Here is a 27,759-nt window from a genome sequence, read left to right as displayed (position 1 = left end):
GCATGCTGGGGAGTGTGTCCAAAGTCTTGTTCCTGAGTGGCAGCATTGCCAGCTCTGCAATAGCTGCCCCTGGGAGCAGCATGCACAACCTCCTGACTGAGCAGCTCATCATACATGCAAGGTGGGCTGACCAAGCTCATGTGCTGTATACTGCAGTGAGCCTTTAGACTGCCTCCATCAGGATGGGTGAGCCGACATCAGCCACTGACTGACCTCCTCCTCCTGCAGCCCCTCCGGCATACATTTCACTTATCAAACAAGGGTCATTTGGGGTGTATTAAGTATTAAATGCATTATCCTTATGTACCACAGGGCCTCTACCAAAATTCTCCTAATTTTTTGTTTCAAACCCAAAAACCTACTGGAGGTGAGTAACACAAAGGTGATAGGTCAAACCCAGTTCATACAGACCCTTGAGTCGCTTTACACATTTGTCTGTTGAATTTTTGTACCCTTTACATAGGTTCATAGGTTCATACTAGGCTATCTGCCCTAGGGCATTTATAAGCCTAGCCAGAGTATGTTTGGCTTTTGCCACCCATTTTAAATTAATTTTGCTATGCCCTTTTTCGAGGTTAGTATACTGTGCCTCTGTCTAACAGTGACACAGAAGTGATACCCGGGGTAAACCTATGATCTCCCATCCACTCATCAAGACTTCTCTTGAAGAGAGTCAATGAGGGACTCTGCCTAACCTGGACTGGGATTTTATTCCATAGTGAAGGGAGCCTCTGGGTTATGAATCTGCCCCGCCAGCATGTCCTATTTATTTCAGTGCTGCGGTTCAAGTCTCTCGAGCGTGTAGCTCAATGGGATTTGGATTTTTTGAGGTGCAGCATGTCCCTTAATTCCGGGTTGGACATGGCCTTATACGTCAGGCACAGGTAACCTCTGAGCAGGCGGTATGCCACTGAGTAGAGCTGGAGTTTCTTTAACCGGGCAGCATATGGCATCTGTTTGAGCCCTTTGATCCTCTTGGTGAGGTACTTTTGGGGTCTTTCCAGTTGCTGCAGGTGTTTGTAAGGTACATCCCAAAAGGGGCATTGTACTCGATTATGGGCCTGATGAGGGATGAGTAAAGAGGCACGATGACCTCCCCTAATCTAGATGTGAATCCCTTCATGATTAGGTGGGCTATATAAAATGTTTTTCTAACCACTTTGGCCACGTGGTTGTCAAATGAGAGATTGCTATCAACTTGGGTCCCCAGGTCCCTAATTACTTCTTCTGTACTTAATGGATTACCACCTATGTGGTAATTTGTGGGCACTTTGTTTTTGCCAAAGGGGATGACTATACACTTTTTGGCATTTAGCTTGAGGCCATGGCTCTGGCACCAGTTGTCTGTTTCTATGAGGCCCTTTTGGAGGATGCTTGTGTCGGCTGGAGAGTCGATTATGGCCCAGTTTGCAGTCATCTGCGAACTTGGTCAGCCACAGTCCTTCCGTGTTGGCCTGTACCTCCGAGAAATATATACCAAACAAGAGAGGTCTCAGGACTGAGCCTTGTGGGACGCCACTTGTAACTGGTTTGGAGTCTGAAATGGCTCCAGCAATTCTAACCATGTGGGTTCTGTCCTTGAGCCAGTTTGCAACCCATCTAGTGACATAGGGGTTTATATTTAAGCTGGTGAGCTTATCTATAATGCCCGAGTGGGGTATTGTATCGAAGGCTTTTGCGAGGTCCAGATAGGCTGTGTGGACCACCTTCCCTTCGTCAATGGCCTTGGTGACTGTTTCAAAGAAGTCAACCAGGTTTAAGAGGCAGGATCTGCCCTTAACAAAGCCGAACTGGGTAGGATCCAGTTTCTGTAGGTCCCCAATATCTTTATTTATGAGGTCCATGATGATCCTTTCCCTAGCTTTGCAGAACAAGCTAGTCAGGCTTATGGGTGGTAGTTTCCAGGGTCCGCTGAGGCACCACCTTTGTGGAGAGGGACCACTGTTGCTGTACACCACTCTTTGGGTACATATCCTGTAGTAAGGCTGAGATTGAACAGTAGTTTTATGTTTGGGTTTATCTCTTCTTGGAGTTCATGTAGGACGCAGCCTGGGACACCGTCTGGTCCCATTGATGCTGTGTTTTTTGCTTTGGAGAGGGCAGCTCCCACCTGAGTATCTGAGATGTCAGGGGGGCAGCACTCTGCTGGGATAGATATTTGCCCTTTGGGGGGGAGGGGGAGTTTGCGCTGAACCTGTCAGCTAGGATGTTTGCAATGTCTGTGGGTTCGGTGTATTTTTTGTCATTTTGGACTAATTCTGAGCATATCTGGGAATTCCCACCCAGGTTCCTAACATAACTAAAGAAAGCCTTGTGATTATCCTTAGTGTCCTGTGCAATTTTTCTCTCAAGCTGGCCTTTGACGATTTTATGAGTGCCCTTAGTTTTTGCTAATACTGATCAGAGATGCCTTCCCTTTTGGGATTTTGCTGTATCATGTAGTAGCTTCCTCCTTCTATTGTATAGTTTGTTTATGGCTGGGGTCCACCAGACAGGTCGCCTGCCTTTGGAGGATTGGGTCTTGGTTTTATTTGGGATTGCATGATCCATGCATTCCTGAAGGTGTTCATAGAATGCATTTATAAAGGATTCTGTGGTCTGGGCCGTATTTTCCACAGGCCCGGGGGCTTTGAAGGATTCCACCTCGGTTTTGAGGAGTGTGAAATTTGCTTTAGAGAAGTTTTTCACTGTGGTTTTCTGGGCAGGGGGTGGGGTCGGCATGTGAATATCCAGTGAGATCAGTTTATGGTCTGATCTTACCAGTGAGGGGTACACTTCTGGTCTGGAGCATAGAGTCCCCATGTTTGTTGGTGATGATCAGGTCCAGTATGTTTTCCCCTCTTGTGGGAGTGGTAACAAGTTGTTCCATAGCATTTGAGTTTATGAATTCTAGGAACCTTTGGGCAAGGGTGTTGGAGCTAGAGTAATGCTCCCAATCTATGTTTGGGTAGTTGAAGTCGCCCAATATAATGGTGTTCGGAGAGACCTTCATATTTTCCAGTGTTCTCAGGAAGGCCGAGTGGGGTTCCTGTGTTTGGGAGGGTGGTCTGTAGCAGGCTATAAACTGGAAGGCAGTTTTACCCACTGTTAGTTGCACATGGATAGTCTCTGATGCTTCGTGCTTTGCCACCAACCTGGAGATGTGGGTATCTTTGATGAATATCGATACTCCCCCTCCTTTTGTGGTTCGGTCCAAGTTTTGGGGCCGAAAAGCATGGTATGAGGTATAACCTGGTAGTGCTGGGGTGCTCTCGGGAGTCCTGAACCAGGTTTCTGTTACTGCACAGATATCGATGTTCTCCATGCTAAGGAGAGTTTTGAGTGAGTGCATCTTGAGGTTTAGACTTCTGGCATTGAGTAGCATTACTCTTAGTTTCTTATCCCTTGTGATACCTATGGAGGTGGGTTTGTCTTTTGAGCCTTGCCTAAAAAGGCACTATGGGGGTAGCAAGAGCCTTTGCCAATATCCAAAAGCCCAGGGGTGACAGGTGCAAGCCGTCCCTAGCAAAGCATCGTGGCTTGTCGTGCATATCATCCCAAGCTGACAGGCATTGGATCCCCTTTGAATGACACCAATACTTAAGCCAATTGTTGAAATTGATCATCTTGTCTTCATATTGTGGCATCATTCTTGGTGAGGGTAAGATGCTACTCAAGGTCAGGGTCATACCAGCCTGGGCTACATGCTCAGAGAGCTCCTCTATGTCTCTTTTCATGTAGTCCAGGGAGGTACGTCTCAGGTCATTCACACCAGCATGGACAATGACTGAGTCATATTTGTACTTGCCTTGGAGTGACCTGAGTGCTTGTGTTATGTGGCGGATCCTAGCGCCAGACAGGCTGCTCACCGTGACCTTCTCCTTGTTCAGCCTGGTGAGCTGGACGTCAGTGTGCCTGACGATAGAGTCACCTATTACAAGTGTATCAGGTGTGTTGTTTAGCCTTAAGGGCTGTGACTGTTCGGCACACTGGCTTTGTGAGATATGTGTTGCACGTGCTTTGTTTTGGAGTAGTGGTTGCTTGGGTGTCTGCTTTGGAGGTCTCTGCTGCTTAGGCAGATCTTTATTTAGAGCCTCCGAGTATGTTTTTGTGTGATTATGTGTTTGGTTTGCTGTCGAGGTAGGTCTATGTGCGACTGGAATTGTAGTGAGTGTGGTTTCCTTCTCCTCCTGACTGGTTATGCCAGTACTGAGTTGAGAGAGCTTAGCCTCCAGTTTGGCTATATGGTTGCATCTCTCACATGTGTTGGAATTTGTTGGGAGGAGGAGAGGGTTGTCTGTGTACATCAGGCAGTTGTAACATTGCCTCAAGATTCCCATATTCACCAGCTGGACCAGAGAGGAGATTGACAACTGACCTTTGGACATGCTAGAATAATATTGGGAATTCCTTTATAATTGAAAACAAGGGCCAATGGGGAGCGAGGGTGTAGTGCTTTTAATTTTTAGTGCTGACTTATAATTGCTTTAGTGAGCAAGTGCCAGGTAACAAGTGCAATGTGTTACAGGTAACTTAAATGCAAAACGACAAACAGTAACTTTCTTTCAATCAAGCAAGGAAATAAGTACAGTAAGCAATGCAGATATCACTAGGGATCTACAGAAGCTGAGAAGTCATGTTTTAGGTGGAATTAGCATTCCAGGGAAATAACAAGCATACAAACAAAGCTAGATTCAGCAGGCCTGGATCTAATCTATGCTACAGCAAACAAGGTGTACCAATTTCAGTAAGATACAGTTCAAATATTCAGGCACTATAAACCTTTAACCAGAAATTCCCAGCTCAGAAGGGCAGAGTCCAGCCTCTCCTCCCACAAGAGTGCAGACCAGGAACCTTCTTAATGTAAAATAACTGGCCTGAAGCCCAAGTGCTTAAACCAGAGCTAATGCACTTTAAGAATAACAGACACTGAGCTCTCAATCAGCAGTTCCCAACTTAGAAGGATGAAAGCTACCTGTCCTGCCACCACAGTGCATGCCACAAACCTTCCTAATGTAGAACAACTGGTCCGAAGCCCAAGTGCTTAATCTAAAATACTTAGAATGATAGCTACACTTTAACCAAGTTACTACCAAGCAGTAATAAATACAACTGAATACTTTAAATAATGCCTGGATTAGTGCTCAAGTTATACAAACAAAGCTAGATTCAGCAGGCCTGGATCTAGTCTATGCTACAGCAAACAAGGTGTACCAATTTCAGTAAGAAGAAATTCAGATATGCATGCACTATAAGCCTTCAACCAGAAATTCCCAGCTCAGAAGGGCAAAGTCCAGCCTCTCCTCCCACAAGAGTGCAGACCACGAACCCTCTTAATGTAAAATAACTGGCCTGAAAGCCCAAGTGCTTAAACCAGAATTAATATACTTTTAGAATAACAGACACTGAGCCCTCAATCAGCAGTTTCCAACTTGGAAGGATGTAAGCTACCTGTTCTGCCACTACAGTGCAGACCACAAACCCTCTCAATGTAAAACAACTGGTCTGAAGCCCAAGTGTTTAAACTAAAAGGCTTAGAATGAGTTACACCAAGCAATAATAAATACAATTGAAAACATTTAAGATGACGCAAAAGCAAAATAAAGTAGGAAGAAACACAAGTACAGTAAAAGCAGATGAATTTTTTTTTTTTTTTTTTTAGAAAAGTAGCAAAAGCAGTGGTAAATACAATTCTCATGCAGTGCAAGCTGGCACACTTGAATATGTAGCAATATTAGTCCACACACAGTTTGAAAAAATGTAATTAAATTAAAAAGGACTAAAAGCAAGTGCAGAAAGGGTTTATTAGGTAGAATTAGGTAGGTGCTTATTAATACTTCACTATATGCTATCTGAGTATGAATCTCGGCACATCTCATGTACTTTAACAGATTGCCAGATACATTTTCAGTAAATGTGGGTTTCAAAGGAAGAGAAGTTTACTGTTTCCTATGATGTCTGCTTTCAATGTGAGAGTGATTTGTTTATAAAATGGCTATTAGTGGGTTTTTTTGTAAAATTTGAAAAAAGTTTTACAATAAATCTGAATCTCTATGATAATTATAAAAGTAAAGACGAAAATAATGTATACACTGACATGACAACTGTAAAAGTAAAGAAGAAAACAGCAAGTAAATTGACAGATTTGAACAGTGTTTATGGTACATGGGTGAGACAACCAAGTAATGAGATATTAGCATTGGCTGATGGAGGCCTGATTCATTACCCTGTACAGGGAGCCATTTGTTCACAATCTGGAGGTGTTGCTAGAGGTGCATGCTGCAACAATACACTATTATTAGCCATTCAAGTAGGTCAGACCTGTAGTGACTCATCTCAGAGGAGATAAAAAAAAGTTATGTTGTATGCAGTAATGTCTCTGATTTTTAAATGACTTGTGGGTTATCAAACAAAAGCTGCTGCAGCATTTATATTGTCTTTAATTGTTTGCTTTATTCATTGCACAAAATAATGAATTCATTAATTGTTCTGATTTGTGAAACATAGTCTAAATAAGTAATATAGTCTGCATTATTTGGAGTAATGATTTAAACCATATGATGTTTAGCATCCAATGTATAGTTACTGTTGCATTTTACTGTGATACCGTCTTGACTGCATGATTGAATTGTAAAGGAGTTCTTCATTTAGTTAAAAACTGTTACTCTGGAACTTAGTACAGAGGACTAAATCTCTTATTACTTAATGTGCTGCTTCCTGTGGCAAGGGTGCAAGGTTTGACTCTTTCCACCTTCATTTATATACAGTGAGACATTTAGCAAGTCATTTAACCAGAAAGTGCTTTGGAGTAATTGGGAATTTGGGCTAGGGTCCTTATAGGTATCCAGGACTGCATATCTATAAACATATTATTGTTTGTCAGCCATTCTCTATTCTATAGCTGATCTAGTTCAGGAAATGTTATGGCAATATCACCAGCTCATCATTTTTAATGCAATATATGCTGTTTATTCTTCAAGGGCAGCAGGCGCTGTATTTCTACATGAAGCACTGAAATGTGAATCTGTTTGCCAGCAGCAACCTTTGTATTAATAATAGGTCTCTTTAATGTGGGATTAGTAAGATGACTTACATCTGTAAGGATTGTGTGCATGACTGGATCCTATAGTACAATGCTAGCGATCATTATACAATTTTATATAGTTCATCCAAAACTACCAATAAAGTACATAAGGGGTGTACAAAGTTGACACAGTGGTTATAACTACTGGTGGGGGGGGGGGGGCTGGTGGCTTTCATAGATGAAAGTACCTTTATGCTTTTATTATACAGTCATTTTTACATAGCCTTTAAATGTGGCATTGCAGGACTAGTGTGCATATGTGTGAATGAAGCTGTAATATGTTAGCTACTATGTGTTTGTGTGAAACAGATTTGAAATATGTGACTTCATTTTTTGACACTGATATCTGAGAAGGATGCAGTCAACAATATACTTATAACTACTAGGTTCGGGAAATGTATGTCAGTAAAAATGACCCTGCTAAGCTATTAGTCTGTCTTTGCAGGACTAGTGTGCAATTGTATAAAGCAAATTGAAATACTTTACTGCAGCCATTTTTATCACAATCAGACACTTGATGTGTATACAGTTAATAAATTGTCAGTAATTTTTGAGTATGGATATTACTGGATTATAACGCCAGTGGTTTGATTGGACTTTTATAGCTGAAATTTTCTGAAATGTATATTTATTTGTCATTACTGGTTCATATATTTTCTTTCAATGCTTACTGGAAAAATAATCAAAACTATAATTTTAAAACTAACTGTAATAAACTTTGCTGGATTACAGAAGAAATATAATTTAAAATAATCAAGAAGGTGAATCACACATCTGCAAAGTCTTTATTTAGTAACCTCCAGGTTGTAAAAATAAGATTAATGGAAAGTGTGCTCTTAAGGCAACATTTACTTTGAAGTTATGCAATCTCAAAGTTAATGTATTTGTAGATGGGTTGTGGTGGCAAAGGTCTCATCTTGGAGGTCCAGGAGGCACAGTTCACCTGAAAAAAACATACACAATTGTACTAAATTTGTATTTTTAATGATATTGTAAGTCATGACTAAGGAGTTGTGAGTAGTTTGGATTTTCAGCAGTTTATACTTGTATGAATGATTCAACAAGTTCCAGAACTCTGAGTTTCATTGAATCATCATGATTCCATGAATTTAAGTCATTCACAAGCTTTGTGTTATGCCTAAGTTTTTGATCCTATTTTCAGAACATTGGAGTCATTGTTTCTCACAGAAAATAATATATTTGTGTGCCCTCATCACACTAACTCAACACATAATTTGGCATGTTTCAGGGATATTCACCACCATAATAATCTATTTCCTTATATTACAACATACTGAATGTGCCCTCATAGGCTTGCAGATGCTTAGCCCACATAATGACGTATTATCTGGGCCAGGGCCACAGGTTCTCAGCCACTGACTATCAGCTGCCATTAAACGAGGGAAGTCATACAAGGGTAATGATGAGGGGTTTGTTTCAGTGATAAATAAATGAAGGCCAGTCCATTTTATCTGACAGACACTGATTTGTCTGTACCCTTGCAAGTCAGACACAACAGCAGTAAAAATAATAAGAAGGAAGTTGTACAACAGGTGAGGGAGCTGATAGAAAAAAAAAACAGGATATAGGTTCATAGGTTCATACTAGGCTATCTGCCCTAGGGCATTTATAAGCCTAGCCAGAGTATGTTTGGCTTTCGCCACCCATTTTAAATTAATTTTGCTATGCCCTTTTTCGAGGTTAGTATACTGTGCCTCTGTCTAACAGTGACACAGAAGTGATACCCGGGATAAACCTATGATCTCCCATCCACTCATCAAGATTCCTCTTGAAGAGAGTCAATGAGGGACTCTGCCTAACCTGGACTGGCATTTTATTCCAGAGTGAAGGGAGCCTCTGGGTTATGAATCTGTCCCTCCAGCATGTCCTATTTATTTCAGTGCTGATGTTCAAGTCTCTGGAGCGCGTAGCTCGATGGGATATGGATTTTCTGAGGTGCAGCATGTCCATTAATTCTGGGTTGGACATGACTTTATATGTCAGGCACAGATTGCCACTGAGTAGAGCTGGAGTTTCTTTAACCAGGCAGCATATGGCATCTGTTTGAGCCCTTTGATCCTCTTGGTGAGGTACTTTTGGGGTTTTTCCAGTTGCTGCAGGTGTCTGGTAAGGTACATCCCAAAAGGGGCATTGTACTCAATTATGGGCCTGATGAGGGATGAGTAAAGAGGCACGATGACCTCTCCTGATCTAGATGTGAACCCTTCATGATTAGGTGGGCTATATAAAATGTTTTTCTAACCACTTTGGCCACGTGGTTGTCAAATGAGAGATTACTATCAACTTGGGTCCCCAGGTCCCTAATTACTTCTTCCATACTTAATGGATTACCACCTATGTGGTAATTTGTGGGCACTTTGTTTTTGCCAAAGGGGATGACTATACACTTTTTGGCGTTTAGCTTGAGGTTATGGCTCTGGCACCAGTTTTCTGTTTCTATGAGGCCCTTTTGGAGGATGCTTGTGTCGGCTGGAGAGTCGATTATGGCGCCCAGTTTGCAGTCATCTGCAAACTTGGTCAGCCACAGTCCTTCCGTGTTGGCCTGTACCTCCGAGAAATATATACTGAACAAGAGAGGTCCCAGGACTGAGCCTTGTGGGACACCACTTGTAACTGGTTTGGAGTCTGACATGGCTCCAGCAATTCTAACCATGTGGGTTCTGTCCTTGAGCCAGTTTGCAACCCATCTAGTGACATAGGGGTTTATATTTAAGCTGGTGAGCTTATCTATAATGCCCGAGTGGGGTATTGTATCGAAGGCTTTTGCGAGGTCCAGGTAGGCTGTGTGGACCACCTTCCCCTTGTCAATGGCCTTGGTGACTGTTTCAATGAAATCGACCAGGTTTAAGAGGCAGGATCTGCCCTTAACAAAGCTGAACTGGGTAGGATCCAGTGTCTGTAGGTCTCCAATATCTTTATTTATGAGGTCCATGATGATCCTTTCCATAGCTTTGCAGACCAAGCTAGTCAGGCTTATGGGGTGATAGTTTCCAGGATCCATTGAGGCACCACCTTTGTGGAGAGGGACCACTGTTGCTGTACGCCACTCTTTGGGTACATATACTGAAGTAAGGCTGAAATTGAACAGTAGTTTTATGTTTGGGTTTAGCTCTTCTTGGAGTTCATGTAGGATGCAGCCCGGGACACCGTCTGGTCCCATTGATGCTGTGTTTTTTGCTTTGGAGAGGGCGGCTCTTACCTGAGCATCTGAGATATCAGGGGGGCAGCAATCTGCTAGGATAGATATTTGCCCTTTTGGTGGGGAGGGGGGGGAGTTTGCACTGAACCTGTCAGCTAGGATGTTGAAGCTTCTGTTCTGTGTGTAATGAAAGAGGTGGGTGTATTACATTAGAAGTCAACTGAAGGTAAAAGAGAACCTGATGTGGGATTACAGGTGACAGCAGATAGAAAATAATGAAGTTCTTTGAGGATATTCTGGGAGACATTATAAAGGTTAAAAAGTAGAAAGTATAATTTAGGCAGCATAAAATATATAGTATATATATTTTTCAGTATATATAGACGTTTCTGTATATGTAGACTAGCTACTTATTCTACAGTATTACTGCCTCTTAAATAGTTTTTCAGTTGTGCACTTGCCTTGCTGCATTTAAAAAGTTTTAAATTGCTAATTTTGTAAAGTTTTAATTGCATTTACTGTTTAGGGCTACACTCTCAAGTGCATTAGCCTTAACTGTGTTTATTTACTTTATTATTGCATTGTTTAGCCTGTTTTAAGCAACCCCCCCCCCAAAAAAAAAATACTATCTTGTTTGCTCGTTTCCTGCCTTTCCTAGCTAGTATAGTCCAGATCCCAGGCTTTGCTGGTTTCACGACTTTATTTTCTGTGTTCAGAGCTATCCATACCTTGCTGTGGTAGAGGGAAGTTCTACTGCTTACTAGTGGGAGTGGTGAGCATCGTACTGCCTATCTAACACTAGAGGAGTGGTTTCCAGCTCTGAAATTGTAATGTTATTACCCATTTTGGGCTGATTTATATCCCCTTCAGCTTTCTGGCTTAAAAACGTGTGTGTTTGCTCATTTTTCACATTATGCAGTGCCGTGGGGCTACGGTTAAACTATTCCAGGTACCAGAAAGTCTGCTCTTCAAATTTCCCCTTAAAACTAGCTGGTTTCTCAGTAGTAGCACTAAAATCTGAACCCCTATGACTAGCACTTGCTCTAGAACCTGCTGGAAAGCACTAGGAAGCCTTAAACTGATACAAACACTCAACTCCCTTTGTTAATAAGGAGAAATTAATCATAGGCACTAAACAGCCTATAATTGCAAAGTACCTTGCAAAGGTAAGGAAAACAGCTCTTATACTTTACAAAAAAAGCACCTAAACAGGCTTGTTCAAGGGTCAGCTTCCAGTGATTTCTCCTGTCTACCTGGTGAATCTGGGCATACTGGGGCAATGCAGCAACTGCCTCATGTACACAGACAACCCTCTCCTCCTACCACCCAACACTACAACCTGTGAGAGATTCACTTACATAGCCAAACTGGAAGCAAAGCTCTCTCCAGCCAAGATTGTGCTAGACAGTCAAGAGGAGAAGGTTAACACCTGCACTACACCTCAAGCAACACATAGCCCTTCAAAACCCACACCATCAACACCCACACATAGCAACACTATACCCACATATGCAGTGGCCCTTAACATTAACCTGTCCAAGCAAAAAGGACCTCTAAAGCTGAAACGCAAGCAAACACCAATCACAACCAAAGTGACACATAGCTCACAACACCAGTGTGCCACCCAACAACAGCCCCTAAGGCAAGACAACTTACCCAACCCTTTAGTCATAGGTGACTCTATAGTCAAGCACACTGATGTCCCACTCACCAGGCTGATCAAGGAGAAAATTACAGTCAGCTGCCTGTTGGGTGCCAGGATCTGCCACATAACGCATGCACTCAAGTCACTCCATAACAACTACAAATATGACTCTGTCATTGTCCATGTTGGAGTGAATGACTTGAGATTTACCTCCCTGGACTACATGAAAAGAGACATGGAAGAGCTCTCGGATCATGTGGCCCAGGCAGGTATGACCCTAGCCCTGAGGAGCATTCTGCCTTTCACCCAGAATAATATCACAGTATAAGGACAAAATTATTGACTTCAACAACTGGCTAAGCTTCTGGTGTCATTCAAAGGGGATCCAGTATCTGTCTGCCTGGAACGACATAATCGACAAACCATGATGCTTTGCCAGAGATGGTCTGCACCTGTTGCCCCTGGGATTCAGGTTACTGGCTAAAGCTCTTGCCACCTCTATAGTGCCTTTTTTAGGCAAGATTCAAAGGACAAAACCACCACCATAACAGATACAAGCATGCATAATCTGAAGGTAATGCTACTCAATGCTAGAAGTCTAAACATCAAAATGCACTTTCTCGAGGCACTCCTAAATATGGAGAACATTGATATCTGTGCAGTAACTGAGACCTGGTTCACGGCTCCAGAGAGCACCCCTGAAACACCAGGGTACAACTCTTACCACACTTTTTGGCCACCAAACAAGACCGAAACACTAAAGGTGGAGGAGTGTCCATATTCACCAAGGATATTCACACCTCCAGGCTAGTTGCCCAACACAATGCATCTGAAATTCTCCAGGTGCAACTAACACTAGGTAAGACTGCAATCCAAATTGTAGCTTGCTACAGATCCCCCACCATGCCCCAAGATTCTCACTACACCTTTCTAAACAAACTGGAAAATATTAAGATACAACCAAACATCCTAATACTGGGTGATTTCAACTACCATGCCATTAACTGGGAAAACTACTTGGGTACCAACACCTTTTCTCAATGGTTCTTGGAATTCATAAATTTTAATGCCCTGGATCAACTAATCCAGAGTCCCACCAGGGGCTCCAATATCCTAGACCTGGTCATTACCAACATGGGAGATAGATGCTCCACACCAGTAGTCACCCCCTCATTGGTCAGGTCTAACCATAAGCAAATCACCCTTGACATCCACATCCCACCCCCACACTCCAGTAAGGAAACCTCTGTAAAAAAACTTCTCCAAAGCCAACTTCATGCTACTCAAGTCAGAAGTGACAAACGTCATGACACCCATGCAGATGGGAGCTGAATGTTCGACTGCTGGAATCCTACACTAAGGCACTGTGCATGAATCGTGCCATCCCAAATAGAACCAAGACGCTCTCCTCCAAAAAAAGGAAGCCAATCTGGTGGTCCTCTACTATAAACAAACTATACAACAGAAGGAAGAAACTATTGCAAAAAAGAGGAAAATCCCAGGATGCAAAAAATTCCCCTTACCAGCCTCAGTAAGAAGCTGAGATCCCCATAAAATCCTCCAAAGCTAGTTACGAAAATAAAATTACCAAAGATTCCAAAGACAGCCACAAGGCATTCTATAGCTATGTCTATAATCTAAATGGCAATGGTCAGATCTGCTCTGAGCTACAAAAGAATGGCATTAAATATACTGATCCCAAGGATATTGCCAATATCCTGGCAGATCGATTCAGTGCCAACTTCACCCCCCTCTCACCCCCCAAAAGGCCCATATCAATACCAAAAGACTGCCAAATTCCAGTAATCACGGCCACACAGGTAGAAACCGCACTGTCCAAAGCTAAGAATACAGCATCCATTTGACCAGATGACATCCTGGGCTGTGTACTACATGAACTACAAAATGAACTGGCACCTCACCTAAGTGTCATGTTTAATCATAGCCTTACCTCAGGCTTTGTGCCCACTGAGTGGCGCACAGCTACAGTTATCCCACTCCGCAAGGGAGGATCCACCTTGGATCCCAGGAACTATCATCCCATTGGCCTGATGAGCCTGATCTGCAAGGGCATGGAACGCATTATCATGGAACTTATAAACAAAGACATTGGCAACCTTCAAACACTGGACCCCATCCAGTTTGGGTTTGTGAAGCGTCAATCTTGATTCCTGAACCTGATTAACTTTTTCAAATCAGTCTCCAGAGCTGTGGATGAGGGTAAGGTGGTCCACACAGCCTATCTGGACCTCGCCAAGGCCTTTGACACCATCCCCTACTCTGGAATCATAGATAAACTTACTAAGCTGGGCATAAATCCCTACATCACTCGATGGGTTGCCAACTGGCTTATTGACAGAACCCAGACTGTAAAAGTAGCTGACTCCAAATCCAGCTCCAGACAAGTGAAAAGTGGAGTACCTCAGGATTCAGTCCTGGGACCGCTCTTGTTTGGCATCTACTTCTCTGAAGTACAGGCCAACACTAAGGGATTCTGGCTAACAAATTTTGTAATGACTGCAAACTGGGAGCCACTATTGAATCCCCAAATGATGTGGATATTCTACAAAAGGGCCTTACAGAAATAGATGCTTGGTGCCAGAGCGATGGGCTCAAGCTTAATGCCAAAAAATGTATAGTTATCCTCTTTGGGAAAAAAAATGTACCCATGAATTACCACATAGGTGGCAGTACACTAAACACCGAAAGTGTGATGAGAGACTTAGGGACACAGGTGGACAGTGGTATCACCTTTGATGTCACCACAACAGTCAGGAAATCCTTCTATGTGGCACACCTCACCACTAAGGGCTTTTTATCCAGAAAAAAGGAGGTCATTGCCCCACTGTACTCATCCCTCATTAGACCCATTATAAAGTACAATGCCCCGTTTGGTATATACCTCACAAGACATCTGCAACAGCTGGAAAGGCCGCAGAAATACCTCACTAAAAGAATCATAGGCCTAAAGCAGATGCCCTATGCTGACTGTCTAAAAAACCTCCAGGTATGCTCTGTGGCATATCATCTACTCAGAGGCGATCTCTGTTTAACATACAAGGCCATGTCAAACCCTGAGCTGTTGGGCATGATCCACTTAAAGAAATCCCAATCTCTCAGAGCCACATGCTCCAGGGATCTAAACCTTGTCATCACAATAAACAAAACATGCTGGAGGGATAGGTTCCTTACCCAGAGACTCCCCATACTGTGGAATAGACTGCCCATACATGTCAAGCAGAGTGCCCCCTTGGCCTTCTTCAAAAGGAACCTTGATGATTGGATGGGAGATAGGAAATTCAGCCTGGGGATCACATCAGTTGCCCTGCTAGACAGGGATCCATGGAAGCAAATATTGTGGGAAGAAATATCCAGGGAATTGTTATGGTTAGGCTAGTATGGGCCCTAGGGCCAATAGCCTAGTACCAACCTATAAGAAAACTAAACTCTTCTTGTTTCTCCCTACCTCCTTTCAGCTTCATAAATCTTCCTTCTCATTCTCCTCCCTAAATAATATTACCGTCTCATCTGAACCCCATACCAAACTCTTAAGTGTTATAATTGGTGACCATCTCAAATTCGACCTACTCACTCAGCAGTGGATTAAAAAGACCCATTAAAAACTAGGTCTGCATTATAGATATAATAAATACCTTACAAATGCCTCCAGACTTTCCCTTGCCTTTCTAGTCCCCACTCTGCTCTATGTGGCCCTTATTCTCACACATCTCCAATCAAATATTCTCACTAAACTCGAACTTACCTATAACAAAATAATTTGATTTGCCTCCTACCTATCTTACCGCACCCACCATTGCATTGCACTAATACATATGCAGTGGCTTGAATTTCATCACCAAATCCTAATACCACACCTTCTCTTGGCTCACTCAGTTCTACATCAACCTTCTTCCTGTCCATCTCTCTCCACTCTCATCCAGCCCTATACTCCCAAATGCTCCTTCTGCAGCTCACAACAGAACCTATTGCAAGTATATATGCCCAACAAAAATATTGGAAAAGTACATTATAGCTATTCCATTGCAAATGCCTGGAATAAGCTACCCCACAATTTCAGATGTATCACTGAGCCAAACAATTTTAAAATAGCAATTAAAGACTATTTCCACAAATCATGGACACGCCTCTGCCATGACCCAACATAAACCACCTGCCACTACCACAGAGTGCTGCCCTCTTAGCGACTACCATACTAATCCTATTACAGGCCCCCCACTCACTCTCTGTTCTTTCTAGTAGCTTCTATTCCACATGTTCTTCTGCTTCTCTTCTACTCTTTACTAGCATCAGCCATGTACATCCTGGTACTTTTCCTCCTCATATATTCTTGACTAGTGCTTTCCTCTATATACCTCTTCCCCTTACTAAAATATCACTTCCTAAATGTTCTTATAACTGATTATACTTTGCTATTATCAAACATTTATCCTGGTTTGTCCCTGATGGTAAATCTCCAAGTGACTAGTACTTTTCTCATTTTTCTACAGAATGTGTTTTTCTTACGTGTAAACAAAATTTATTGTGTACAGTTTACCTTAGTTATTCATGTTTAATTCATTTTTCTACTTTATTTTGTCCTTGTCTTGTAACAAATGTCTATGCTAATTAATGTTTATGCAATGTAATACTGGAGCTTTTCTCTTCGGGTGTCTGTTGAAAAAGAGCTTTGCCCAGTCAGACCAACCCAGTTAACAAATGTCAAACAAACAAACAAACAAACAAACAAACAAACAAACAAACAAACAAACAAACAAACATAAGGGTACTGAGGAAGGAAATGGTAGGAGAGACAAAAGAGTGCTATAGGGTGGCCTAATGATTAAGGTGTTTGCCTTACAAACACAAGGTGCAGGGTTTGAGTCTCACAAGGGATAATTGGCTAAGCATAAAATGGCTTGCAAGGGTAGTTAGCTTAGTACAAATCTATGAACCTATACAGATAAAGGAAAGGGCCAAGGTAGTGTTAAAAGAAGGACAGGAGGACTAATATGAAAATGGAAGCTGAATGGGGACCAGAATGCAGAGAGCTACCAATTGCCTAGGAAAATGATGGCCAGGGAGGTGAATATGCAAAAGTATGGTTAAGAAGTAGGCAGAGATTTTTGATAAAGTTTATCTGCAAAGGCAGGAAAGGTGCCTGCTTGGGACAGAATACTTGCTATGATGAAGGATAGAAAGATTGACAAGTGATTGTCATAAGATTAAAACTATGGAAGAAGTGAGAGGGTTTGATGAATAAATGGCATGGAGCCAGAAAGGTTAACTTTCAAGATTCTTAAGCACTTGTCGAGGGTACTGCTAGGTCTAATTTTCTGAATGAAGATATTAAACTTAAGGAGAGAAGGATAGGAATAGTGGTGCTTTTATTGAAGGAGGGGGATGGTTAATCTGAAGTTGGTAGTGGAAAAGATTATGAAAGAGTCCTTCTGACTAGTTAGTTCTTGTCTAGTTTTGGGATTATAATAACTTAAAAACTGACTTTCAACATGGTATGATTATTGCAAGGTCATACCAAACTAAACAAATTCCTTTTGATGACTGAGTATCACTTGGATTCTGGTATAAGAGGAATCTAGTCAAAAGGAAGTCTTTAGATACCAGAAAAGCTTTTGATACTGTCCTGCAAAGGACTCTGCTGGAGAAGATGAAAGGGATACGTACGGCTGCCATGTCTCTGCAACAAGTGAAGCAAATTCATGGAAGGACTCAGAGGGTGTTGGTGTAGATGTGCTTTTCAAGGAGAAGGAATGATCATTTGGTTGCTGAAAGTGTCACTGTTAGGTCCTGTTCTGCTCAATATATATATATATATATATATATATATATATATATGTGTGTGTGTGTGTGTGTGTGTGTATATATATATATATATATATATATGTGTGTGTGTGTGTGTGTGTGTGTGTGTGTAACTGACATCACCCTAACATTCAGGCTGCACATAAGTTACCATATTCCAGTTGTGTAAAACCTCAACTGCAGTTTATCAGACAGATCCTTCACCATCCACCAGTCTTTTTTCAAATGTTAACTCCTTCCATCACAGTCTTTCCTTAGCTTACTGCCATTGTCAGACACAACTCTGATGGACCTCCTGCATATCCACAAAACAAACAGCACCAGAATTATCCATTCTAAAGACTTAAACCTTGCCTGTGATATAAATAGGACCTGCTGGAGAGACGGGTATTTATCCCAGAAACTACCCCCATCTCTGGAACAGGCTCTCCATCTGTGTGAAACAGAGTTCCTCCCTAACCCAATTCAAGTGCAACTTGGGCAGTTCATCCCTGATTTGGCACCTATGTCTCTAATGGACACAGGCAACCTATAAATGGTTAATTTCTCAGGCCTTACTTACACTTACCAAGAGTAGCAGACCTTGTCAGAGATTTGAGATGCATGGCTAGGCTTAAAAAGGCCCTTGTGGTTGTTAGCCTAATAAACACCTATGAACCTATAAGAAAATAGGTTTAGACTGCCTTCCAGACCAAGGTAAAGTTTCCCACTATTGAGGCAGAACGTAATTTGGGTATTTTGGTTAGTGGGGCACATAACTGTCAGAAGAAGAGCAAAACAATAGACATAAATATTAATAAAATTATAGGATGTACTAAAATGAGTTTGATTCCTGAGATTGCATTGTAGTTATGTCATTATATGGAGCAGTGTGAAATGATAGGATGTACTAAAAGGAGTTTGATTCCTGAGATTGCATTGTAGTTATGTCATTATATGGAGCAGTGTGAAATGATAGGATGTACTAAAAGGAGCTTGATTCCTGAGATAGCATTGTAGTTATGTCATTATATGGAGCAGTGTGAAATGATAGGATGTACTAAAAGGAGTTTGATTCCTGAGATAGCATTGTAGTTATGTCATTATATGGAGCAGTGTGAAATGATAGGATGTACTAAAAGGAGTTTGATTCCTGAGATTGCATTGTAGTTATGTCATTATATGGAGCAGTGTGAAATGACAGGATGTACTAAAAGGAGTTTGATTCCTGAGATTGCATTGTAGTTATGTCATTATATGGAGCAGTGTGAAATGATAGGATGTACTAAAAGGAGTTTGATTCCTGAGATTGCATTGTAGTTATGTCATTATATGGAGCAGTGTGAAATGATAGGATGTACTAAAAGGAGTTTGATTCCTGAGATTGCATTGTAGTTATGTCATTATATGGAGCAGTGTGAAATGATAGGATGTACTAAAAGGAGTTTGATTCCTGAGATAGCATTGTAGTTATGTCATTATATGGAGCAGTGTGAAATGATAGGATGTACTAAAAGGAGTTTGATTCCTGAGATAGCATTGTAGTTATGTCATTATATGGAGCAGTGTGAAATGATAGGATGTACTAAAAGGAGTTTGATTCCTGAGATAGCATTGTAGTTATGTCATTATATGGAGCAGTGTGAAATGACAGGATGTACAAAAAGGAGTTTGATTCCTGAGATTGCATTGTAGTTATGTCATTATATGGAGCAGTGTGAAATGATAGGATGTACTAAAAGGAGTTTGATTCCTGAGATTGCATTGTAGTTATGTCATTATATGGAGCAGTGTGAAATGATAGGATGTACTAAAAGGAGTTTGATTCCTGAGATTGCATTCAAGTTATGTCATTATATGGAGCAGTGTGAAATGATAGGATGTACTAAAAGGAGTTTGATTCCTGAGATTGCATTGTAGTTATGTCATTATATGGAGCAGTGTGAAATGATAGGATGTACTAAAAGGAGTTTGATTCCTGGGATAGCATTGTAGTTATGTCATTATATGGAGCAGTGTGAAATGAAAGGATGTACTAAAAGGAGTTTGATTCCTTAGATTGCATTGTAGTTATGTCATTATATGGAGCCATGTGAAATGATAGGATGTACTAAAAGGAGTTTGATTCCTGAGATTGCATTGTAGTTATGTCATTATGTGGAGCAGTGTGAAATGATAGGATGTACTAAAAGGAGTTTGATTCCTGAGATTGCATTGTAGTTATGTCATTATATGGAGCAGTGTGAAATGATAGGATGTACTAAAAGGAGTTTGATTCCTGAGATTGCATTGTAGTTATGTCATTATATGGTGCAGTGTGAAATGATAGGATGTACTAAAAGGAGTTTGATTCCTGAGATTGCATTGTAGTTATGTCATTATATGGAGCAGTGTGAAATGATAGGATGTACTAAAAGGAGTTTGATTCCTGAGATTGCATTGTAGTTATGTCATTATATGGTGCAGTGTGAAATGATAGGATGTACTAAAAGGAGTTTGATTCCTGAGATTGCATTGTAGTTATGTCATTATATGGAGCAGTGTGAAATGATAGGATGTACTAAAAGGAGTTTGATTCCTGAGATAGCATTGTAGTTATGTCATTATATGGAGCAGTGTGAAATGAAAGGATGTACTAAAAGGAGTTTGATTCCTGAGATAGCATTGTAGTTATGTCATTATATGGAGCAGTGTGAAATGATAGGATGTACTAAAAGGAGTTTGATTCCTGAGATTGCATTGTAGTTATGTCATTATATGGAGCCGTGTGAAATGATAGGATGTACTAAAAGGAGTTTGATTCCTGAGATTGCATTGTAGTTATGTCATTATATGGAGCAGTGTGAAATGATAGGATGTACTAAAAGGAGTTTGATTCCTGAGATTGCATTGTAGTTATGTCATTATATGGAGCAGTGTGAAATGATAGGATGTACTAAAAGGAGTTTGATTCCTGAGATAGCATTGTAGTTATGTCATTATATGGAGCAGTGTGAAATGATAGGATGTACTAAAAGGAGTTTGATTCCTGAGATTGCATTGTAGTTATGTCATTATATGGAGCAGTGTGAAATGATAGGATGTACTAAAAGGAGTTTGATTCCTGAGATTGCATTGTAGTTATGTCATTATATGGAGCAGTGTGAAATGATAGGATGTACTAAAAGGAGTTTGATTCCTGAGATTGCATTCAAGTTATGTCATTATATGGAGCAGTGTGAAATGATAGGATGTACTAAAAGGAGTTTGATTCCTGAGATAGCATTGTAGTTATGTCATTATATGGAGCAGTGTGAAATGACAGGATGTACAAAAAGGAGTTTGATTCCTGAGATTGCATTGTAGTTATGTCATTATGTGGAGCAGTGTGAAATGATAGGATGTACTAAAAGGATTTTCATTCCTGAGATTGCATTGTAGTTATGTCATTATATGGAGCAGTGTGAAATGATAGGATGTACTAAAAGGAGTTTGATTCCTGAGATTGCATTGTAGTTATGTCATTATGTGGAGCAGTGTGAGGCATAATTTGGGTTACTGTGTGGATTTCTAGAGGCAGAAGGGGAGCAGAAGGCATAAGTAGGAGGTCTGAAGGGTGTAGCTTAGAATTTAAAATAGTGAATAGAATAGCCTAGAACTATCTTCACTTGAATCCATGGGAAATTGCAGTATACAAAATGAGAATACTGCTAGAGCTTTGAGGGAATACAACAAAAAAAGGGAGATAAGGGATGTAAAAACAACAGTTGTCAAAAGGAGGGTGAACAATTTAGGCTACATATGAGAATCTGTTTCTTTAAAGAAAGGTGTTGAACACATGGAATTAGCTTCCTGAAAGGGTGATGATGAGTTCAACAATACAGTAGCAGAAGCAGAGGGGGACTGAGATTACTGTGAAGCTATGAAATTGTAAATGCAAAGATTAGCCAAAACTGATAGATTTGTATATCTATTTGAATATATGGGATTCCCTCACCTCACTGAAGCTCCAACTTTACAAATGGAGAAAAAGCTGGTACAGCTGAGTGAAAATCAGCTGATCGCATGTAATGCCTTTCCTTCCATGCAAGACTTTACTTTAGTGGGGTTATGGGAATTTTCCTTTCCCCCACTCTAGTGCAGTCTTTTAGTTGGTATATAATTAGCAGGGTGTAAAAAACAGATACTTTGCCCTTTTGGGTCACTTAAACCTCAAGAATCAAATAAACTGTGCAGTATTTTCCAACTTATATAACTGGATGTTTTCTGTTACTGGCAAAACCTCAGTTATGTTTCCTGAAATGGTGTACCCTATTACTGTCTTACCTGTTCCCGTCTAAGGCAGTCTTACAATGGCCAGGTGTCAATCCAGAACCCAGTGTGCTAACACTGCATACAGTTGTCCTGTCTCTGCTATGGAGCGGGGGAAAGGCTAGTCCAGGATATAAATCTAATTTATTAAAATGTATTTACCAGGTTAGAAAGACTGATCATTTCATATTTATTTCATAAATCTTTAACTTTTACCTCACTTATGTTCATGGCATTCTCTTTCGCCTGGAGAAGCTCTGGAAGATCTTTTGTTAAAGTGTACTGATGCTTTATATTTTCACCACGCTCCTTGTACAATCTCTGTCAAGAGATGAATAAACAATGAAATTAAAGATTTTACAGGATAATAAAAGGGCTTGAGAAAGAAATTATACTTCATGCAAAATAGTTCCATATTAGCATCACTACAGTGTAATAAAGTAGGTAGACATAACAAAAGTAAGTCTAAATTCTGAACATCTTAATCAAATAATGCATACTTTTAACAGGTTATGCCCTACATTCAGAGGCCCTAATAAATCAAATCATACTTTCATAGAAACTAGTAGTTAAGTACAGCCAAAATCTAATTACAAAATCGGAATACATATTTGCCATGCTCTGTGAAACTCCCCTCCCCCTATGGATTAGTTATCCATTTGTCAAACAGATAAATCCAAAAAAATAGTGTTCAGTTGAGCAATGAAACAAAGTATAAGAGTTAATAATATCCAGCTTCCCAAGATTCAGGATCGAAACACATAACAGACTTTTTTTTTCATTCTGTCATTCTGTCCTTGAAAAGTTGGATTTTACTATTTGTTAAGCAGGAAAGACCATTAAAAAGAAACATCTCTTTATACAGTTTTGCTGAAAGTTGCACAGCAGGCATCAGAACAGTTTGCTTACATTGATGGCTGGTGTTTATGACTCTCTCATGAGATAGTCCATAAATCAAATGAGTTTAGACAGCTGTTGATGCTTATCATAAACTCTATAAACTTCCATTGTGATATCAACATAGACAGTTTCCTGGCTATTATCTCATTTCTTCAAAGTTTGTATTAAACACTTTGATTTGATTTAAATACCATAATCTTATGGTATGTATAAATATATATATATATATATATATATATATATATATATATATATATATATATATATATATATATGGGTCTACTTCCAAAGATCTACTTACCACATCGTTGAGCCCAAGTTCATTGAGACTACATCAGCAAAACTGTACAATGTTGAATAATGGGAACATCAAAAACTAACCTCAGGAAAAGAACCACTTGGCCACTATGGTTAACTTTGCCATCTCCCCACTGTAGTGTGATCTCTGAGTTAGTATATTTAGTTAGTGGGGTGTGGGGCACAGACCCCCCCCCAACATCGAGGGGTATGGGGATGAAGCACCCCACTCTGGTGGCTGTTACTTGCTTTGTTGTTTTTTATTTTTTCCTGGTGGCCAAGTGGTTCATTTTCCAGAGTAAGGGTTTGCATTTCCTGATGTTCGACGCTGTAAGATTTCACTGTTGTGGTCTTGATGAACTCGAATTTGATGATGTGGTAAGTCAATCTTTTGAAGTAGACCCTATATATATATATATATATATATATATATATATATATATATATACATATATATATATATATATATATGTATATTTCTTACCTCTCAACCTCTTAGGGCAAGAAATCTGGACAAAGCCACAAATAATGGAAGGATAAAGGCCAAAAAAATAGGGACAATTTTAAATATTGCTCTTACAAACTTAGAAAGTTGATAAAACAACAGGTTTTGCATTTTGCATTAGCATGAATTTTCTGAAGGATATGAAGTCTGAAAATCATACTTGCCATTATTTTCTGATTTCAGCCTCATTGATTTGCCAGAAAACTACAATTTTATGAGAAACATATCAAAAATATGAGACAAAATTCTGGACATTCTGCGAAAAATCTGGACAGCTGAAAGGCATGATATATAAATATATATATATGTGTGTGTGTGTGTGTGTGTGTGTGTGTGTGTGTGTGTGTGTGTGTGTGTGTATATATATATATATATATGTATGTACAACTATTGATTAGATTGTCTTTATTCTTTAACTATCTTATTTAGTAATTGTGCATTTGTAATTTATTTTATGTAATCTACATTTTAATTTTGTATCATACTGTGCTGCCAGGCCAGGTTGATTAGGGCCTTTGTCCAAGTCATTTATCTGGCTATTAAAACCATAATAAATAAATAAAAAAAAACTTTTACGTATAAAGAGTTTACAAAGGTAAATAACTATTGTAAGGCTAGAGAAGGAAAGCATACATAAGATATACTATTTATTATTATTAGAAATGGATTGAATGTTTTTAATTCAGTATTATTATTTGATACACAAACATTCTCCCCTGGACCAATTTGAAAAGCTTTCCCTTAAAATGTCAGTGCACCTCATATGAACTTGTCTATATTCTCCTCCTTTTTTAGTTTTTCTTTTCTTGTCTTATCTTCAGTACATCTTCAAGATTATCCCTACTAAACATACTGTATGAACAACAATCAAATGTTACTACTTGCTATACTTTTAATTGTATCAATAAATTTCTATGCTTATGTAAATATCTTATGCAATCATATGTTATTGTCTGATAAATTGTTATTACTGAATGTATAAATCTCTTATGTATAGTATGTTAGCAATTGTTCTGGAGAGTTTCTCTCTGGGCCTCTTCTGAAAACGGAAAGCTCTGTCCAGTCGGACCAGCCCAGTAAACAAATGTAAAATAAATAAATAGTGACTTCTGTGGCTAAAATTAGAGGTGTGTGCAACTACATTAAGTAAGCACATGCTGGAAAGTTTGCATGACTGGAGTAAGGCACAGCATTTTTCCACTTTTTTTAAAAAATGTTTTGGTTACTCTCTGGGGCCGGACGGCATTGCGTGGCGGGTCAGATTTTGCCCTCAAACCAGACATTGTGCACCACTGCTTTAGAAGAACCCTAAATAATACTTGCACTTTTAAAATTCCACTATTAATACAATTTTCAACAACAAACAATGAAAAAGAAAACACTTTAAATTATTCAGATTTTAAAGGAAATATAATCAACGATACATTTTTGGCAGACATTTTACCATAAAGTGTAAATAAGATTGAAAGTCCCTATGCATTTTCACATCTTGTGATAAGAAAATATCATTTACATTACATAGGAAGCAGAAACATCAGGGACTACACAGAAACCCCCCACATATACAGAGGATAACCCCATGCAAAAAGGAACCTACCCCTGTGGTTCAGCCAACTGCACCTACTGCTAGTACAGTAACAGGAGTAATAAGGACCACTTTTACTGCCTGAACAACAAAAAGGAATTGCCAAGCCACTACTTTGGTAACTGCAACACTGACAAAGTAGTCTAGAGAGCATAATGCCACCATTGCCCAGCTTTCTACATTGAGAAAACTATCAATAAACTGAAGACCAGAATAGGAAGGTACTACTCAGACATTACATACAGAGCCCAAACTAACCCTATTGCAAAAATTGCAGTGGAGAAACCAGGGCATGGATCTTTCTTTTCCATATCATTGACATGGTTCAACACAAACATCTTAACAGGAATGAGAAAGCTGTATTAAAAAGATAGAGCTAGAATGGCAAATAAGACTGACTACCAGGAAAAATACTGGGCATGGATTCCATGCAATCCATCAACTACATCCTAAACTTGACTAAATCACACCATCACTTTTTTATTAAAGGATCCCCCTCCCCACTTTATAACACATTCATGTTTAAATGAGACTTTGCTTATCCTCTTCCCTATTGCTGGCACCCAGAAAGACTTGTTTCTACATATCCTCACACCAAAAGAAACAGGCCATTGTTACACTCCAACAGGAGAATCTAAATCTCCAAGCCTGAATGACATTGATTTAGACTAGACCCCAGGATCAAAACAAGGACCAGAAGCAGATGGCACAGCCGAGCAGGGCTGATCATTATCAGCTGGGCGAGGTTTTCTGAATGTGCAAAGCCTGCTTACAACATAAGACATCATTACCTTTCTGTTAAATGCTATGATAAAAGGAAAATCACTGCAACCACAATATAAGAACTGGTAAGGCCAATCTCGTAAAACGTAAATAACAGGCAAGGAAATCGTTCGCTCATAAGCTTCATCAGGCACATATAACAATACACATAGCTGATATAAATAGTTTAAAATTAGGTCACATGGTGCAATTATTCAGTTAACAAAATTCATTAGACTCATGCTTGTAGTTCTCAAAGCAGAGGTTTTAAAATTACTGTACCATTTAATCCAGGTGGAATATGTGCTCTTAGCCGTAATATCCATTTAAATTCTTCTTGTTCAGTTTGATGTTTTATATTGCCACCTTGTAAAGACTCATGTATTGTGTGCAAAATCATAAATCTAAAAATATGGGTTTCATTTGCATCTGCAATATGCTTGTAAAGTGCATTAGTCACATTTCTTCTGTGTATATCAGAAAGATGATTACCTATTCTTTCCTTAAATTTATTATTAGTCATACCAACATAATATGTCTGGCATGCCTCACATATAGCCATGTAAATTATATTATGTGTATTACAATTACCATAAGCATTAGGCTTATAATCTTTGCCACTAACATGATGTATAGAACTTATATATATATATATATATATATATATATATATATATATATATATATATGGAAAATATGCACAATTATTATACTTAAAAGTACCCTTTTTGGTACTATAAAATAATGTAGATCTATATGGTTGCTCCTTATAACATAATTTGTTCTTTAAATTCTTACTTCTTTTGTATCCAAAATTAGGTACATCATCTACTGTATCTCTTAATTCAGGGGTACCCATAATAATTGGCCAGTATTTATAATCACTTTAGTGGGACTTGTATTTTTTATTATAAGTAAGCATGCATCTTTTCTCATTTTTTAACTGTGTTATACGATTGGTTTGAGTAACACTATTTTCAGAGTGTCACATCTATTAATAACTTCATTTTTAATTCTATCAACATGATGATCATTATATTCTCTTGCTATAAATTCATGTGCTGTTTTGTTAGTTTGTTTAACCGTGTTCTAGTCTCTGGTATTAAGTTTTGCTACATGTAGCACTTGATTTCTAACATTATTAAAAGTAAACAAGGGATGTATGCTTGTTCTATGAAGAAATATGTTATGCTTAACTTTCTTTTTATACAGTGTGGTATCCAGATTACCTTGTCTATCCTTAGTTAATGTTATGTCCAGAAAATGTATCTGTTGAGGTGAAATCTCTGTTTTAAATTGAAGAAAGTAAGTGGTATTTGTTATATAATTAACACATTTTTTTCCTTCCCAGATCAAAAAGATATCATCTACAACTCTTTTATAGAATATAATATTACTAAAGTAAGTATTAACTACTTTTGCTAATAGATGATGTTTGTCCCAGATAAACATAACTATATTGGCATATGTATTAGTGATGGGCATACCCATCACAACACCACTGCTTTTGTGGTATATTTGTCTCTGAAAGAGAAAAATATTATTTCTAAGTACCACACATAATAACCCACATAACATATTAATATGCAGTTCAGAATATTCAGTAAACTCAAACAAGTATTCTTTAACATATTGTATTCCTATCAAGTTAGGAATTATCTTGAACACAGAATCAACATCAAGTGTTGCAAAATAACACTCATTTAAAGATCTGTTGATGACCGAATACAACTAAATAATGAATGAATAAAAC

At 39.4% G+C, this 27,759-nt stretch overlaps 1 protein-coding gene across 3 annotated transcripts in view; it reads right to left on the bottom strand.

The window, feature by feature from the left end:
- The window catches only part of LOC122788887 (nebulin related anchoring protein), a 503,978-nt gene that overhangs the window by 143,529 nt on the left and 332,690 nt on the right, over positions 1 to 27,759 (bottom strand). For all 3 annotated transcript variants that reach the window (XM_044055831.1, XM_044055830.1, XM_044055833.1), the window contains one exon: positions 22,174 to 22,278. In XM_044055831.1, the coding sequence (XP_043911766.1) occupies positions 22,174 to 22,278 (105 nt within the window). The remainder of the gene's footprint in view (positions 1 to 22,173; positions 22,279 to 27,759) is intronic.

This window comes from Protopterus annectens, chromosome 14.part0, assembly GCF_019279795.1.
Source record: "Protopterus annectens isolate FY-2018-M chromosome 14.part0, PAN1.0, whole genome shotgun sequence".
Classification (NCBI taxonomy): Eukaryota; Metazoa; Chordata; order Ceratodontiformes; family Protopteridae; genus Protopterus; species Protopterus annectens.
The sequence above is the reverse complement of the archived record's forward strand: the minus strand, read 5'-3'. Positions and strand labels throughout refer to the sequence as shown.